We start from the raw sequence: 17,958 nt of genomic DNA on the forward strand, positions 1-17,958 counted from the left end.
AAGGCTTCTTTGTGGCCTTGGAACATTTAACCTGGCTTCCAGGGTCCTTAGTGGTCTGTCTCCTGCCAACGTCCTTGCTTGTTGTCCCTGCCTTCCACCCAGAGGACATCTGCAAGCTCTAACAAGTCTGGCATGCAGGTTCAGGGGTTCTCTCCATATGTCCCCAACCCCAACTCTCTTGACCTTAAGACCAGCTTAAATGTCACCTCTGAGAAGAGCCTCTCTAAACTCCAAGACTGCACTGAAGACCTCTCCTATCCAGCAACTCCCCCATCAGAGTTCCAATGACAAGGGACTGCACTTGCCTGTGTACTTGTCCTCACTGTGCCATTCACTGGCTGTCGGTACCTATTTACTCATCTGCAGAAATGGAGGTAAAAGAGTTACCTCACTTTGGGATGCTTTGAGGGTGAAAATGAGCTAATAATAATGTAGCACTGAAGTTCTTTAACCTCGTGCTAAAGTTTCCACTATTGCTTCTCTTTACTAGACCAAGTTCCATGAGGTTCATGCCGGCTCACTCAAAGCTCTGCAGAATGCAGTGCCTGTTGATCACAAATTCGCTAAATTTATGGACCCTTCTAGGTCTGAGGTCATGAAGACATAACCAAGGGCCAAGCGTGGAATGACTCCACACACACACACACAAAACCAGTTCCTGGAACACTTCTGGGCTTACAGCCCCACTTGACTCCATGACAATTCACCTAAATCACCTAAGCCTGGAGAGACCCCCAACTTTCCTCCTAATTCACACCCCACCCACCTCATTCACAGGCACGGGTGGGGTGAGGATATAATACTTTATTCACTCTAACACGGGCCGAGGGGATGTAATGAGGGGGAGGTGGGCGCGTTTCCAGGGACTCCCGGTAGGGGATCCTCCCTGTCTCCCAGTTCCAGGGCAGCCAGGCCCGCCGTCCCACCCCATCTGAGACGCAGGAGGCGGGGCGGGGAGTTGTCCAGGTTAACGCAGCCCCAGGTCGGGATACTACCGTGCCCCTCCCCAGCTCGCACCCCGCGGAGACAAGAATGGCGGTTCAACTGCCCTCACAATCTGGGCAGCGCTCAGTGGCAGTGGCTCCGGCGGGTAGCTTGAAGTCCCGGCCGCAGCCCGCGCAGATGTAGAGACGGCGCCGCATGTGCGCGCGACGGTGGCGGATGAAGTGTGAGCTGAGGCGGAAGCGCCGGCCGCACTCGGCACATGGGTAGGGCCGCTCGCCTGTGTGCGTGCGCGCATGCTCCGCCAGGTTGGAGCGGTGGCCGAAGCCGCGGCCGCACACGGCGCAGCGGTGCGGCTTCTCGCCCGTGTGCACGCGCCGGTGCTTGGCCAGCGCCGAGCTCTGAGCGAAGCGCGTGCCGCAGTCGGCGCATGCGTACGGCCGCTCGCCCGTGTGCGTGCGTCGGTGGCGCGCCAGACACGAACTGCCGCCGAAGGCGCGTCCGCAGTCCGGGCACGAGTACGGCTTCTCGCCCGTGTGCACGCGCAGGTGCTGTGCGTAGTTGGAGCTCTGCGCGAAGCGGCGGCCGCATTGTGCGCATGCGTACGGCTTCTCGCCCGTGTGGCGCCGCCGGTGCTGCCGCAGGTTCGAGGCGGCCGAGAAGCGCTTGTCGCATTCTGGGCATTCGTAAGGCCGCTCGCCCGTATGCGTGCGGCTGTGTTTGGTCAGCGCTGACTTCTGCGAGAAGCGCCGGCCGCACTCGGTGCACGCAAAGGGCCGCTCGCCCGTGTGTATGCGGACGTGCTTGGCCAATGTGGAGCGGCGCGCAAAGGCGCGGCCGCAGTCCCGGCACGCGTGTGGGCGCGCCGGGTCCGCCGACGGCGCTGGCGCCTCGCTCGGGACCTGCGGGGAGAGGGGACAGGGGACAGGTCAGCCCTGACCGAGAGGCTCGGGAGCCAGAGACCTGGGGCTCTGCCGGCTGCAGCCTCTCTGTCCCCCGTTTGTACAGTAGGAAAAGCCACGGGGTGCGCCTCTCAGGATGGTTGTGCGCTTTAAATGAGATTAACATAAACGCACATAGCACAATGCCTAGTGTAATTCTAGCTATTCTTTATTAATTCATACAGTATTTATTGAACGCGTACAATGTGCCAGACTCTGTTCTAGGAACTGGGGATTCAACATTAAATTTTTTTCTAAATTCCTAGTTTCAGGAAAAATGGATAAGGAGTGCTGGTATTGGAGGGGGTGCTGCAAATTTAAATAGGGTTGAGGAACCTCGCTGATGTCACATGAGCGAAGACCTAAGGAGGTGAGAGAGCAGGTTCCAGAGGGAAAAGCAAGGCCCTGAGACAGCAGTTTTCCTGTTCTAGGAATGGCCAGAAACAGTGCTTAGGGCGGACGGCAGGAGGGGAAGAGTAATCCATGGAGTGGTCCTGAAGGGGATATCTTAGCATAGGGCCTTGCATGTGAATGAGGTGAGGACTCAATAGAGATGTTAGACGGTTTTGAGCAAGGAGGGGAACAGATTAGACTCATATTTTAAAAGGTTTCAGGGGCTTCCCTGGTGGTGCAGTGGTTAAGAATCCGCCTGCCAATGCAGGGGACAAGGGTTCAAGCCCTGGTCCGTGAAGATCCCACATGCTGCAGAGCAATTAAGCCTGTGAGCCACAGCTACTGAGCCCACACGCCTGGAGCCTGTGCTCCACAACAAGAGAAGCCCCCGCTCACCGCAACTAGAGAAAGTCCATGCGCAGCAACAAAGAACCAACGCAGCCAAAAAAAAAAAATTAATTAAAAAAAAAAAAGAATAAAGGAGGGGAGGGGGCAGGAACCCAGTGAGGAGGCTACTGTACTGCAAGCCAGAAAAGACAGTGGCTTGGACCCAGTGACAAAGTTGGGAAGTGAAGGTGGTGAGAAGTGGTCTGCTTCTGGACATATTCTGCAGTTTGAGACAGCAAATTTGATAGTAGATTAGACATGAGGTGTAAAGAAAGGAGTAAAAATGACTCCAAGGATTTTGAGCTTAGCAACTGCAAAGGCGGAATTGCCATCTACAGAGCTGAGGGTGGAGGGAGGCGCAAGTTGGTACCTACTATCCGTTTCTGATCTTATCTGCAGTTCTCCTTGACACATCTGGAGCTCAGGAGAAAGGCCCCGGCTGGAGATGTTAATTGGGAAGGCATCAGCGTGGAGGTGGTTTTTAGAGCCTTGAGACTGGATGAGTTCGCCCAAGGAATAGGCAGAGAGAAATGGGGGTGGCAAGACAAAAAGCAGCCAGCAAAGGAGACTGAGCAGAAGCAGCCAGTGAGGTAAGAGACCCAGGAGAGTACGGTGTCTTAGAAACCAGGCCACCATCAAGTCCAGGCTCTCTAATAAACTTTCAAGAGCAAGCACCTATCATTTTTTAAGCTGCAAAAAAGGCAGCCAGGGTGAAACCCAAATACTATTCTGAGGCCTGAAATGAAAAAAATTCAAAAATAAGCCAGTTTCATGAGGTCTGGGCCTCTGGAGATAAAATCAGAAAAAGAAATGCTTTATAAGAGGCAGATGAAGGGAAAACAGTTTGTACTAACAGTAAAGAGGAATACTGAGGAAACATTGCTTCCTTCTTAGAAAAGAGAAGGCTCATCCTAGCAAAAGTGGTGTTAAATCTCTACTATGGACTACGCAAATAGGATATTAATTCATGACCAAATGAAAAACCAGGCACATATTAAGGATAAGACAGTGTTAGCTTCTTTCTCCCCATATTCCATCTCCACCAAGTGATTATCACTATTCTTCTGCTATAAATAAGGAAACAGGTTAAGAGAGGGTAAATGACAACTAGGGAGTGGCGAGGCCTCTTCTTTCTGAAGTTGTAAGGAGGGCACCTTCAGGGCCTTCAAGATCCTTTGTTAAAAAGACAGTAGCTTTTTGGTAACCACCTCAGAAATTTGAAAACAAGGCAGTTTGGGAAACTGGTCACCAGCCAAGGGAACTCTGGCTTAAATACTATTATCATGATAATGATAATAATGATAACATTACAGTGTAAAGATCTGACAGTGCTATGTTAAGTACATTATTGTATTAAATCTTCCTGTCACTCCCCCTTGAGTCAGGCATTATCTTTTGAGAAAACTGAGCTCAGAGAGATTAAATTCACATAGCCAGTGGGAGTCAGGACTGACCTTAGAGTTCTCACCCTTAACCAGTAGGCTACACTGCTTCCCTGCACACACAGCATGAAGATGTGACAGCCGCTGGACTCCAAGTGCCTGGCACTCTCTAAGAGGGATTCAAGGTTAAAATACAACTTGATACTTTAAATCGAGAAACTCCCCACAGCAAATTCGGCAGTCTGAATTCAAGGTCATGCTTTCCAGTCTTGCCCCGGTTTTGACATCTATTGGGTTTATTTCATCACGTCAGCCATCGTGGAGAGAATTTTTCTCATTATATCTGTATTTTTCTGGCCTGTTTTTCTTTGGCACCCTTCTTTAAGGTGACTTTGACCAGCCTGAGGACTTCCTTATGCTGGATTCACTATCTTGTGAAAAAGAAATTCTTCACACAAGTACCCTTGGTATCTCCAGCTCCAGGAGGAGGGGCCTTGGGTGCCCTAGGAAGAATCTTCGTAAGAGGGGCTGAGTCGAGCTCATTAAGACCCCAGGCAAGTCCCTCCCTTCCCCTGCCTCAGTGAACCAAGGAAGGCAAGGTAGGCTAGGTGAGATCAATATTTCCCGACCTGAGGTATGCACATCACAGAATGCAAGAGGATTCTAAGTGTTATGTAGGCTAACTCTTATCTTACTATGATCATTATGTATTTATTTTCATGGATATTAGAAAAACAACAGATCACATGAAACCCACAATTTCATCAGTATTATTGCTCAGATGAGGGTAAATTTATTTAACAAAACAATGTGAATCTATCTGAAGAAGAGCATTAAATAAATGAGCAAACAGGTAAGTGACTGAAGCCTGGCAAATACCAGACTTACATGCCTTTTAAGTTCTACAGCTGTTAGATTTAAAAATTAGAATACAGGGTATCTGCACTATAACATGAGGGTACTAGGGGGATACATGTAGTATAAGAATATGACAATCCAAGTATTTAAAGTTAGTGATTTTGGAACTTCCCTGGTGGCGCAGTGGTTAAGAATCTGCCTGCCAATGCAGGGGACACAGGTTTGAGCCCTGGTCCGGGAAGATCCCACATGCCATGGAGCAACTAAGCCCGTGCGCCACAACTACTGAGCCAGCGCTCTAGAGCCCAGAAGCCACAACTATTGAAGCCCGCGTGCCTAGAGCCCGTGCTCCACAACAAGGAAGACACCACAATTAGAAGCCCTGCTCACCACAACTAAAGAAAGCCTGAGTGTAGCAACAAAGACCCAATGCAGCCAAAAATAAATAAATAAATAAATAAATTTATTTTAAAAATAAATAAATAAAAAATAAAGTTAGTGATTTTGTCTTCCTGCTTAAGGTGTTTTTGTTTTTGTTTTAAACCAGAGCAAACATTCCAGTTTTTTCCTCAGCCATTACTTTTCTAATTAATAACAATAACTACCACTTACTGAGCACTCACTGTGTGCCAGGAAGTGTGGTAAGTGCTTTCCACCCATGTTCTTATTTTAAATTCTCACAACCCTTTGGGTTAGGCTGTATTAGCACCATTTTAAAATAAGGATATAAGACTCAGAAGTAAGTGACTACCAAGGTCCTACAGCTAATCCATCGGCAGGGTCAGGGTTTACACTGGAAGTCTGTCATTATCTAAAACACCTCTTCTCTCATAGAATGATGCAATTCTATCTCACTGACAAGTTTAAGGTTACCTACACAGTTTGTCTCCCTCACCTGGGCTTTTTTAGCTGTCAGAATCGCCCTTCTTTTGAGTACAGAGTATAAAATACAATCCCTGTCCTCTCGCTCATTGCTAAATCAAGTGTGGTCCACAGACCAGCAGCGTCAGCATCACTGGAAACTTGTTAGAAATACAGAATCTCAAGTCCCCCCCATACCTACTGGATCAAACTCTTCAGTTTAACAAGATCCCCAGGTGATATGTACGCATGTCAAAAATGAAGAAGCCTGATCTAGGAGACGCACTACTCCTAGGGAAAGCAGGTGGGAAAGGTGAAGAGGGTTCTACAGGTTGAAAGACCACATGGGCAAAGTCTTCGAGGTAAGAAGGGTCAGGTGTGTTTGAAGCTGGGGCATGGGATGGGTGCTGAGTGACTAGAGATGAAGCCATGAGGTCAGACGATGAAGACCTTTGAATGCCAGGCGCAGGAGCTGAGGGAAACAGAATACCACTCAAGGGTTCAATTTTAAGCAGGGAGAGACAGGACTGGATGTACATAGAGCCCTCTGACAAAACCCTTCTATTTATTAAATATAGTTTGGATTTTAATAGGCAGTGAGAGAATACTCCAGCTACTGAGTGCAGCATAATTAAGGCCTGTTCTGGACAATGACCGGCCATGGGACTGGGTGAGAGTCACAGAATGTTGACACTAGAAGGAGCTTTGGAGACCACTATTTCATAGAAACCGAGACTCAGGGAGACCACACAGCAAGTTGATGAGCTATCTTGTGGGATGTGTGTGTGTAACTCTCATTTCCACCCTCCTCCAAATCCAGTCACCCACGTGATACTTAGACTGGATTTCAAGGATCTTACTTTCATTATCTCATTTTATAGATGAAAAGGCTGTCGAGGCAAAACTGGTAAATAGTGGTTAGGATTTGAGCCAATGCTTTTAACCGCTACATGATACCATTCAGAGTCTAGCTCTACAGCCTTTTCATGACTAGGCATGCCTACACCCACCCTTCCCATCCTTAGCTCCATCCAGTCCAATCAATGTTCCCCAAAACCCCCTTATTTCCATCTTCTCTCCCCTGCTGCCACTACCTTAGAGCAGGCTACCAGCCATACCTGACCTGGTCTCCCCACAGCAGCCCACGATTCTTCTAAATAGAAAATCTGATCATGTCTCTCCTCTGATTTGAGGCTTCTGATGGCACCGCATAACCTAACAGAGTACGTCCAAACTCCTAAGCTGCCTTTCAACACCTTTTACTCTCTGGCCCCACCTACTTCTCTGGCCTTATCTTCTCTGAGCATTTGCTTTTGCTGTTTCCTCATCCTGAAATGCCCTTCCTCCTCCTCCATTTGCCAAATTCCCACTAAGTTTTCAAGGCCCATGTCAAAGTCATTTCCATGAAGCCTTCCCCACTGCCTTGAGTTATTTGCCCTCAATTCTCTAGGCCTCCATGTTCTAGGTTTCCCTGTTCACTCCCAAGCCTCAGGATTCAGCCCAGAAAGGCCTTGAGAAAAATGAGTAGAAAAATCTCCAGAAGGATGACCTAGCCCAAGGTCCTGAACTTTAGGGAGAAAAATGAATAATAGCAGCAAATACTTACATAGTGTTTATTATGTGCCAGACACAGTTCTAACTCTTTACATGTATTAACTCATTTAATCCTCCCAACCCCAAGAAGTAGGTGCTATTATGATTTCCCTTGTACCAGTGAGGAAACTGAGCCACAAAGAGGTTAAACTTGCCTAAGGTGACACAGCTGGTAAGTGACAGAGTTGGAAGTCCACCCTAAACTCTGGAGTCTGAGTTCTTAACTTATAGGCCAAAGGTGGAGACCAGGGGATTCACAGTGCCGGAAGAGGCAGGCTGAGCTAGGAGGATGGGCCAAGGAAGCCTGAGAAAACAGAACTAAACGGGCCACCGCAGTGAAAGCGCAGAGTCCTAACCACTGGACCGCCTGGGAATTCCCTAAATAGTTATTTTGACTGGAAGAGGAGGCCACAGCAGCCAGCCCCCTCCCTCTAGGGCCCACCACACCCACTAGGGGGCAGCAGAACTTTCTTTTTCTGGGAACTGGCGCCTGTGCAGGAAGAAATCAGAGGGAGCCTGGGCCCACAAATCTGGCCCAGGAGTCTTCCAGCTGGACTCAGGGCTGCTCTGGCTGTGGGTGGGAGTCCTGTAGGGTTTTGGGAAGTAGAACTATACCTAGTGGCAGTTAGGGTCTCTAATGGGTAAATCTAACTCATATTTTGATCTCCTTAAAACTCCTCTCTTTAAACCTTCAACACCCTTGTCAGTCTAACCCTGCTAGGCATCAAGCTCCTCGAGGAACCGAGGAGAGTGTTTACTCTCCAGCACCCAGCACAGAGCCTGGCACAGTAGGCGTGACATCTGTATGATGGCAGCATGGACTGTGGGACAGAAGGATGGGTGGCCAACCCTGAGAGTCAAGGGAAAGTAGGGACAGGATCCCTGGATTCTGTGTGAGGGAGGCTGGACCTGCACCAGGCTTAGGGGCGAAGGGACCCCAGGGTGTGGAACACGTACCTCCTTGTTGTCCATGGGGATCTTGAGTTTCACCACTTCATACTTCTCTTCACCCTCATCCTCCTCACCCTTCACCAGCAGCACCATCTCTTCTTGCATCTCTTCCTCCTCCTCCTCCTCTGTCTGCTGTTCACCGGGCATCTTGGTGTCCTGGGGCAGGGAGCTGAGTCAGAAGCTCAGGACCCGCCCCCCCACCATGGCTCTGGCCCACACAAGGCGGTGCAGCCGTGGCTTCTCCTGTGATCTTTGTGTCTGACCTTCTTCCCTCTATCCCAGCCCGGCCCTAGGCCCCAGCCCTATCCCGGGACCAGCTCGGAAGACTCTCGTTCACCCCACTCATCCCGGCATTCAAGGCCCTGAACACTTCGAATCTCTAGCCCCAGTGAGTCACCACCCTCCCCGCGCTGAGTCACTCCCCGGTGCCTGGGTCCGCGGCCCGGAGCTCTAGGGCACGGGCTGGAGGCAGGATCGGGACGGAGACCCTGAGGGGGTGCGCACTCACCAGCCACAGGTTCGGGCGCTCGAGCTGCCCCAGGCCAGGGCGCCGGGCGGTTGGGCACTCTGCGACGCCGCGACTCCGGGGGCGGGGAGTAGGCGGGGCCTCGCTGACGACTGGCCATTGGTCGGAATACCTAACCCCGCCCCCTAGGGGAGGGGCCAGAGGACCCAGGCGTCCGGCCCAAACTGCCCCGGGAGGGTGGCGAGCCCACACCCAGTACCTTCCGCTCAACTCCGACTCCCAAAGACCCCGGGCTGCCCTAGTCGGTGTTCAAGGTCCTCACAGTCCAGTAGTGACCTACCTTAAAGGCTCGTCTCCTGCGGCCGGCTCGGAGGTCTCAGCTGCGGCCAAGCGCGTCTGCTCCGCCCGAAATAGGCCACGTGCGCTCCCGCCCCTGCCTGGGCCTCTCGCTGGCGCCCCGCCTGGAGGGCGGACCCTGTTGCCTCCTCACCTCTTCCCTTCCCTCTTTTTGCCTCTTCTCCCATCTTTTCTCCATTCGCAGCGTCGCCTTCACGGTCTCCTGGTCTCTGGGATATCTTGCTCCTTGAATACATACTTACCAACAGCCATCCAAGCAACCGCTGCTGTTTGTTGCGTGGTGTGCCTCTTATGCGCCATCGTTATGCTAAGCCTTTTGCACATCTGATCTCGATCCGCACAAAGGTGGGTCCATTTCACAGATGAGCTAATTGAAATTCACAGATGAGCTAATTGAAGCTAACTGACTTGCCTCTTGCCTAAGTTACACAGTAAGTACTGTCACAGCATCCCCAGCAACCCAGTAGCCTAGGTGGAAAATTATAGCACACGGACCAGATCCAATCCACAGAAGTATCTTGTTTGGCTCTCAAGTTTAAAAGTTAACTTCAAAAGAAGCACGAGAGGTCTTTTACAAAATTTAATTTCCAACATTTAAAAATTGAGATATTTCATGTAAAGATCTGTATTTTCCCACTTCTCTTGAAAAAGATACCTAATTCTCCCAATTTATGAATGGGGCAACGAAGATTCAGAAATGATGAAAGAGAAATTACATTCAGTAAGTGCTTACAATCCCTAGTTGTCTCTTTACAACAACCCTGTGGGGATCAATCATATTACCTTCCTTTGACAAATGACGGAACTAAAAACTTAAGTAATTTGCTCAAAGTCACATAGCTGGTAAGTAGCCAATTCCAAACCTCATGCTCTTCCTGTTGCACCAAATTCTCTCTCAGAAATGAGGTTACATGAGGAAATTGGTAGCAGAGCCGGGACTCAAGCCTGATCCTCTAGTCTGCAGAGCCCATAACATAATTTGGATGTTGGGATTACATCTGGTCAAAGTTTTGCTCTTCCTCAGAGCTGGGAAAAGGGGGTAAATGAATGTGATACTCACCCTCAGGATCCCAAAAGCCACTTTGATTGTGTTAATTCTCTCATCAAATATTTATTGAACCCTACTATGTACCTGGCACTATTCTAGATATTGGAGATGCATAGTGAACAAAAGAGACAAAAATCTTAGCTACCATGGCACTTCTCAAGGTGTAAAAAATGTCAACAAGTAAATAAGATAATTTCAGGTAAGGACAGGTGTAAGAAGGAAATAGGGCCAGATGATGCAACAAGGAGTGGCTATGGTTGGGAGCTTCTTTAATGTGGGCAGGGAAGGCATCTCTTAGGATATAATATATGAGATGAAACTTGAATGATGAGAAAAAGTTAGCCGTTTGAAAATCTAGATGAAGAATGTTCTAGACAGAACTACAGAGACTTTAAGGTGAGATTAAGCTTGGCATGTTTGAGGAAAAGAAAGAAGGCTTGTATGGCTGGAGCCAAGTGAGTTAATGGAAATGTAGTGTGGGAACTGGAGAAGAGGCAGGCAGGGCCAGATTATGGCAGGAACTCTAGCGAAAGGCAAGGCGTGCTTCCCCTAATTCAGAGAATCAGTGAGGAGGCTCAGCTGGGAGCAGCGAAAGTCCCTACTGGAAGGTCCTCCTACTGTGGGAGGACTTTGGAACAGATGCTTGCAAAAGGAGGAACATGTACAAGTATCTATCTGGAATCAGAGCTAGTTCTTGTTCTTGAGAATCTCACAGTCTAGTAAAGAAAGTGATTTAAAAATATATATGTATATGATATATATATATATTATATACATATGAAAAGGAAACAATAGGTGTTCTGACAGCCCCGTGGAAGGGAGTGGATATTGGGTGCAGGCCTCACCAAAGAGATAAATGTAAAGGACCTTCAAAGATGAGTGGGAGTTTGCCAGATGGACAAAGAGGTAGCAGTTTGTGGGACTGTAAACTCTCGTGAAGAGAACATCATGTCCCAAGGACATCGTTCACCAAAGTATTGAGTGAGCCTTATTGTGTGCCAGGCCCCTTTTAGGACTGGGAGGTAGAAAGTTGAATTTGGAAGTCTTTATCTTACTTTTCACTATTCTGCATTTCACTATTTGCCTTCAGCCTCCCTAGAAGTTTACTTGAGTTCTTGAATCCCAAGGACTTGGTGCATAGAACACACCATCCGCCATCTCATCTCCCACCTCCTCCTTTCTCGGCTTGTTCCAAGTCATTCTTTACGTCTTAAGATAATTGCCTCTTTGGAGAGGCATTGAACCATGTGGGAGTCTCTCCTGCATGCCTGCTTCCTGCATAGTCTTTAACACACTTGAAAATATTTGTTCAATGTCTAGCTTCTGCGTAGAAACTGAGGGCAGAAACTTTGTCTTATTCATCTTTCTATGCCCAGTACCCAGCACGCAGTAGGTAATGCTGTTGAGTGTCTCTTTATCCTAAAGAAGTTCTCGATGTGTTAAGGGAGCTTAACACATCAGATGAAGGGGGTTCTAACCAGGCTGGAGGTTTAGGGAAGGCTTCTGGGAGGAAGTAACACTTGAGGTGTTTGGATAGGTTAACATGTTGGGAAGGGGGGCATTACAAGTTACAAAAACAGAATATTTAAGAGGCACGGGTCTGAAACCACACAAGTGGAAGGCCTTGAATGCCATCTAGGAGTTAAGTTTTATAGAGAGGACATGCGCACATACGGCAGGGTTTTTATTAGGGGAGTGAAGTGGTCAGATTTTACAAAGTTCACTGCAGGCTACGTTGGAGGCCAACCTGGTAGGGAGGTGAGACACGGCAACCAGCAGGGAGGATCTTCCCAAAGCCCCAAAGGCCTCCATTCAGGTCTATGGGTGTTTGTGTGCACTTAAGACAGGAGCCGCTGAGCACTCCAGGCCTGAACTCAAAATTCTGGGATTTCGAATCTGTTTAACAACTTGGCAGGGGTGGGAGGACTGGGAGGAGCCGCGCTGCAGCAAGCTTTCATTGGTTTCTAAGGAAGCCCGGCCGACGGTTAAGATGTCGCGAGAGCTTCTACCCGGGGACCGTTCCCGCACGCAAATTAGCTGAGACGACAAGCCTGCGAAGTTGTAGGGAGTCTTGTACTTCATTTCTTAGATGGGTGAACCGCCCTAGTCTTTTTTGTCCCTGGCCAATCAGGTCAGTTCCTTTTTCCCCTTCCTCCCTATTGGCGCCCTCCTCGGAAAAAGCTAGGAGTTGGAGTCCTGCACCTAATGACGCATGGATGGCTGGGAAATACGGTTGCCTTTTCTGGGGGATAGAGACATCCCCTTGGCCCTGCCTTTGGGCTATGCAGCCAAATGACCTGTTTCTCGACAAATAAAAAAGGGTCGCAGGGAGGTGGGGTTTCCCAGAAAGCAGAACATCAGTGTCGGGGTCTTCTGAGCTGGTACCAATTCCTGCCAGCCACTTTTCTCCCGGTACCTGTCGCCATAGCAACAGCGATCGCAAAACACCCGCCCACCCCCACCCCCCACGCTCCCACCGAGTGTTTTTCCTTTTAAGGGTCGCGCTCGAGCCTGTGGCGTAGGTGGCTCCTGTGGGCAGCCAGAACTCAGGTCTGAGGCATCAGCTGACAGGCCTGGTGGCCGTTTTCTTAACCCGTTGTCAGAGCTAAAAAGCAGCTATGACAACCCAACTTCTTTATTTGACAGGGCTCAAAGAGAGCGAGTTTACAACATGGCTTATGGGTTTTGCCTGTGGCGACCCTTCGGCACCTTTTTCACCCCTCACCACGCACACAACGCACACAAGAGTCCAAGCCTCAGACAAGAAGCAGTTTATTGGCGAGACACATGGAGATGTGGCTGTCAGGCCTTGGTGCTTCCCTGGCTTCTCCTCACCCCTGTACTGCCCTTCTGCCAGTGTATCTCTGCTGCCGTCCACCAGGACCTGGGCTTAGCACCCAGGGCAGATGACTGCTCTTTCTGCTGTCTCTGACCTGTTCTGCCGTGTCCAGGTGTCAGGGCAGTTTGGGCTTCTCCAGGGCAGGTAGGTCTGGCCTCTCCAAGTGTCCTCTTCCTGGCTAAGACCACGTCCAGCGGCCTGAGGCTGGGTACTGCCTGCCTCACAACAATACTCTCACCATCAGTAGGGTGGTCAAGATGGCCTTGCCTCACTCTGTCACCCTAAACCTCAGAAGTCTCATTGTTGAAGCTCATAGGTCTAACAGACCCTGGTTCAGGGTGCTGGTCTCCCAGGGGCAAGGTTGGGAGGGGTCAATTTACAGGTTAAGAGGCAGCAGGAATTTAGAGTTCTTTAAGGGCCCTCAGGCTAAGGTCAGTTTGTTCATCAACAAATATTTATTGCCTACTGTATACTAGGCAGTGTTCTAGAAGCTGGGGGTATAAACCACACTGGCAAGGTCCTGACTGAGCCCAGCCAGGAGTTTCCTGAGCTTCAAGGTCATTGTCTCCAAATCTCTATTGCTATCTATCCACTCCTTTCTCCCATTTGTTTCTTCCCCTCCTTCTCCCTCCCACTGCCTCCCAGGCCCTTTCTTCTCTGCTTAAGCGGCAGATACCCTCCCCTTTGGTCTCCTGGGCCTCCACCCACCCTGGACCCCATCATTCCAGTCCCGTTGGTGGCTCCTCTTTGAGGGGCCTTGCCTGACCATCCCCTGTCCCAAAGGGCCTCAAGACCAGGTGCCCACGCTGGTGCTTGATGCGGGCAGAACTGTCACCAAAACCCTTGCCACACTCTGCACACTTGTATGGCTTCTCCCCAGTGTGTGTGCGCCTATGTTTGACTAGATCCGAGCTCCGGGGAAACTCCTTCCCACAGAAGCCACACACGTGGGGCTGGCTGGGCCCAGAGGGCTGAGCCCGGACTCGGGATCGAGGGGCCGCGGGTGCTGAGCCGGGGGGGTTGTGTGGCCTCAGGAGAGTGGATGGTGGTGGTGGCCGAGCCCGTTCACCGCGGTGGGTGCGGAGATGCTTGACTCGGGCAGAGCTGTCGGCAAAACCCTTGCCGCATTCAGGGCAGAGGTAGGGTTTTTCCCCCGTGTGTACACGATGGTGTTTCACCAGGTCCGAGCTTCGGCGGAAACCCTTGCCACACTCAGGGCACTTGTGGGGCTTGTCACCCGCCAGCGGTGGAGGCGGCTCCCCAGCCTGTGGGCCCCCAGGCTCCGGCTCCAAGCCAGGCAGGCCGAAAGGGCCATCACCTGAGTGCGAAGGGCTTCGAGGCGTCAGCGGGGGGCTGGTGCCAAGGGGAGGTGGGGGTGGGCTTGAGCTGGGGGGTGGGCTGGGGATCAGGGGGGCGAGGGGGTAGCCTGGGAAGCTGAAGTCCTGGGGCTCCGCGTGAGTGAGGCGGTGGCGGAAAAGGGTGGAGCTGAGGCTGAAGGTGCGGGCACACTCCGGACAGGCATGAGGCCTCTCGCCACTGTGGGTGCGGAGGTGCTTGACCCGGGCGGAGCTGTCAGCGAAGCCCTTGCCACACTCGGGGCAGAGGTAAGGCTTCTCTCCTGTGTGCACCCGCAGGTGCTTCACCAGATCTGAGCCCCGGGCAAACTCCTTTCCACACACATCACAGCCAAAAGGCTTGGGCCCCAGGTGACTGCGCTGGTGGCTCAGGAGGCTGCAGCTGAGTACAAATCTTTTGCCACAGTCAGTGCAGATATATGGCTTATCCTGGGCCTTAGGTCCCTGTGCGGCTGCCGTGGCTACTCGAGATGGCAGCCGTCGGGGCACCACGGGCCGGGGGGGCTGCTCCCCCCGGTGTGTCCGCTGGTGCTTTATGCGGGCAGAACTGTCGCCAAAGCCCTTGCCACAGACCCCGCACTTGTAGGGCTTCTCGCCCGTGTGTGTCCGCTGGTGTTTCACCAGGTCAGAGCTCTGCCGGAAGCTCTTGCCGCACTCACCGCAGATGGTGGGGCGCTCACCAGCAGGGATCCTGGATCGAGGAATCTTTGGGGGGCCCTGGGCTGGTGGCCGGGCTCTGTAGGGCTTTTCACCACTATGAGTTCGCTGGTGTTTGATACGGGCAGAGCTATCCCCAAAGCCCTTGCCACAGACCCCACACTTGTAGGGCTTCTCCCCTGTGTGGGTTCGCTGGTGTTTCACCAGATCTGACATCTGCCGAAAGCTCTTGCCACACTCGCCGCACACGGCAGCCCGATCACTAGCCTGGCCCCAGCGTGGTTCTCCCAGGAGCCGAGGGCCTCTGTCCCGGGCCTGTGGTTTCCCAGGTCCCACTCTCTGGACCCACAAGTCATCCCAGGTCTGAATGCCTTCGGGTTTGAGAGAGGCATTTCCTACTTCATGACCTGGGGCCAAATCTTCCTCTTCCTTGAACCCCAAGTCATCCTCCTGTGGGGCATGTTCAAACTCATCTGGCTGAGAAATCTCCACGTTCTCACTCCCTAGACCTGGGGAAAGAAAAAGGAGTTGTAGACCCTGCCCTTTGGCTCAGCCCCTATCTTTGATAGCAACCTCCCCAGAAAGGCGTCCTTGACCATCTGTGGTTGCAAGGATCTCTCTTGCTCTCTCTCCTCTGAATTTCTGAAGCACTTATTATTGTCTGTGCCTCTCAGTAACAGTAACTTCCTTTTACCGTGCCCCTCATATGTGCCAATAACTTAACCAAGCATTACTGAATCCTTGCAAACAATCCTATGAGGTAATACTGTTAACTACCCCCATTTTACCCAACATGGAGACTCCGAGAATTTAAGTCACTTGCTCAAAGTGAGTTATAAAGTAGCAAAACCAGGTTTCTAACTCAGGTCTGTCTGATTCTCAAGCCTGTGTTAACCCCTACATTATATTGCCTGGTATTTGCTAATTACATTATATCTTTTTTATATTAGCCCAGTCTGTAACTTATTACTTCAATCATCTTGTGTGTACCTGAGAGGACCCAGACACACACCTGTCCCTCAGGATGGGTAAGAGAGATAGGCACAAAAAATTATAATTGCAGGCTCAGAATAACTGTGCTGTCACGAGAGAGAGGAAATAAAGAGACAGGGCTGGGCTTTCACAGCAGAGAAAAGAGTAAACCATGGAAAGGGATGCTGAGACTAGATTAAGCATGTAAGATCTGGATTGAACACTAGGCTAAGACTTTTAATTAGTAGCAGAAGGGAGCTAGGGAAGGTTTTTGTGAAGGGAGACAGGATTAGATCTGGACTTAGATCAATGTGGCTGCACAGTGCATCACTGGAGAGAAAAGGGCTGAGGGGAGGCTGCTGCAATTGCCGGGATGAGACAGAATGAGGCCTGAAGTAGGGCAGAGGCAGCAAGCCTGCTGATCACTGTCGGGGACGGAGAGGGAGTCCTTGAAATGATGCCCCTCAAGGCCTGGCGCATAGTAGGTGCTCAGAAACACTGGCTCCATCCCTTGGCTTTTGCTCTCCTCCTCCCCGCCCCCCCCCGCCCACCCCCCGGAAGCACAGTTCATGTCCGATTTTTCTGGGTCTGGGCCAGGCAGAGCCCAGCACCGGGGTCCTCACCCGGCCATTACCTGCCCACGGCGGTGCACCGCTTTGGCCCTCACCTGTGCGGGTGCCTCTCAGCTGCTCCCTGTCCTCTGAGCCATGGAGATCCGCGCCCCAGGGCCCCACCGAGCGCTCCATCGCCGGCACGCCGCCCTGAGCAAGGGGACAGACACAATTTCACGGTCACACAGCCATGTGCGGACGGCGGCGCCCTGCCCTCTGCTGGCCGGCACGGGGACCGGGCAGCGTTCGGGTCCGAGGTGCGGGGCGCGGCTCCCGGTGATCCCCGCCCGCGCCGCCAGCCGCCCCTGCACCTGCTGCTCCTTCCGGAGCGCAGCCGCTCCCCTTCTCCTCCCGCCGCCGCCGCTGCAGCAGCCGCCTCCGCCACCCCGGCGCCCTCCGGAGCTCCTCGGCGGGGCTCCGGTGCCCGCGCCGCCAACGGCTCGGGGATGTGGGCTCGGCGCCAAACGGGGAGGGGGGCTCCGTCCCAGGCGTTCCCCTGGGGCGGCCGCCGGGGGCGGGGACGGGAAGCGGAAGCGCCGGGTGGCACCCGGCCGCTCTAGGACCTTGGAGGAGCTGCACGCTTGTGGGGGCAGCCCTCGTCCTCCAGAGCTCTGTGGCCGGCGGGCAGCCGCGTGCCGCGGAGAGGGCTACTCTGAGCCGAGGACAGTTGCCCGAACTCGGTGGTATTAACCGTGTGCCTCCTGGTTTGGAGCTGGATGTGGTGGGCCGAAGACTTCCTAATTGTCGCTGTGTCGGGCCACCCGCGCCGAACTCCGGAGCTGGCCAACAGCGCCAGCCACCCCGGCCCGGAGAGACAAAGAGAGATCCAAAGGCAGACCCAGGGAAAGGGGTGGGGGAAAGACCAAGGCAGACAAAGGGCGGCAGAGGGCGGCGGAGACCCCAGATGGGGCGGGGGCGGGGCGCCGAGACACGGGAAACAAAGCGGGACCGGTCGGCGAGGCAGAGGGCCGCGCGTGGGGGCTGGGCTGGGCTGGGGGAGACAGGCAGTAGCGGGAGCTAGTGGCAGACGCCAGATAAATGCTGAGGAGAGGCAGGCCGATGGACACAGACCTGGATCCGGAGTCGTAACCTAAGAGCCCTGAATCAGAGAGGATGCAAAGGCAGAGAGACAGAGACTACAGCAGACCAAAAACACAAGAGCAAATGACTGGCCGCCAGAAACAAACACATGTAGAAACAGATAAGAGAGACATAAAGTCGTTGAAGCAAAGTCGGAAGAACTACAAGAAAAGGCAGGGAACCTGGAGAGAAACAGAGGCAGAGGAACGAAGGAACAGGCAGAGACAAAGAGAGACAGGGACACAAAGAAAGAGGCCATGGGGAG

General features: G+C 52.1%; 2 protein-coding genes across 3 annotated transcripts; both read right to left on the reverse strand.

Annotated features, from left to right (window-relative positions):
• Positions 1-784: 784 nt before the first annotated feature.
• On the reverse strand, positions 785-9,240 carry ZNF771 (zinc finger protein 771). 2 transcript variants are annotated; one of them, XM_027126392.1, is made up of 3 exons: positions 8,817-9,185; positions 8,315-8,464; positions 785-1,844 (listed from the first exon to the last, which is right to left on the reverse strand). In XM_027126392.1, exons 2-3 carry the CDS (start codon positions 8,453-8,455, stop codon positions 1,041-1,043), a joined length of 945 nt encoding a protein of 314 aa, XP_026982193.1. In that variant the 5' UTR covers positions 8,456-8,464; positions 8,817-9,185; the 3' UTR covers positions 785-1,040. The 2 variants fall into 2 exon arrangements, with proteins under 2 accessions (XP_026982193.1, XP_026982194.1); XM_027126393.1 differs by having other exon boundaries at positions 790-1,844; positions 9,115-9,240.
• Positions 9,241-12,934: 3,694 nt separating this feature from the next.
• On the reverse strand, positions 12,935-17,128 carry ZNF48 (zinc finger protein 48). The gene is made up of 3 exons (XM_027126391.1): positions 16,925-17,128; positions 16,670-16,763; positions 12,935-15,539 (listed from the first exon to the last, which is right to left on the reverse strand). Exons 2-3 carry the CDS (start codon positions 16,746-16,748, stop codon positions 13,738-13,740), a joined length of 1,881 nt encoding a protein of 626 aa, XP_026982192.1. The 5' UTR covers positions 16,749-16,763; positions 16,925-17,128; the 3' UTR covers positions 12,935-13,737.
• Positions 17,129-17,958: the final 830 nt, after the last annotated feature.

The sequence above is a fragment of the Aethalodelphis obliquidens genome, unplaced genomic scaffold (assembly GCF_003676395.1).
Source record: "Aethalodelphis obliquidens isolate GAN/ISIS:26980383/991018 unplaced genomic scaffold, ASM367639v1 scaffold30, whole genome shotgun sequence".
NCBI classification, from domain to species: domain Eukaryota; kingdom Metazoa; phylum Chordata; class Mammalia; order Artiodactyla; family Delphinidae; genus Aethalodelphis; species Aethalodelphis obliquidens.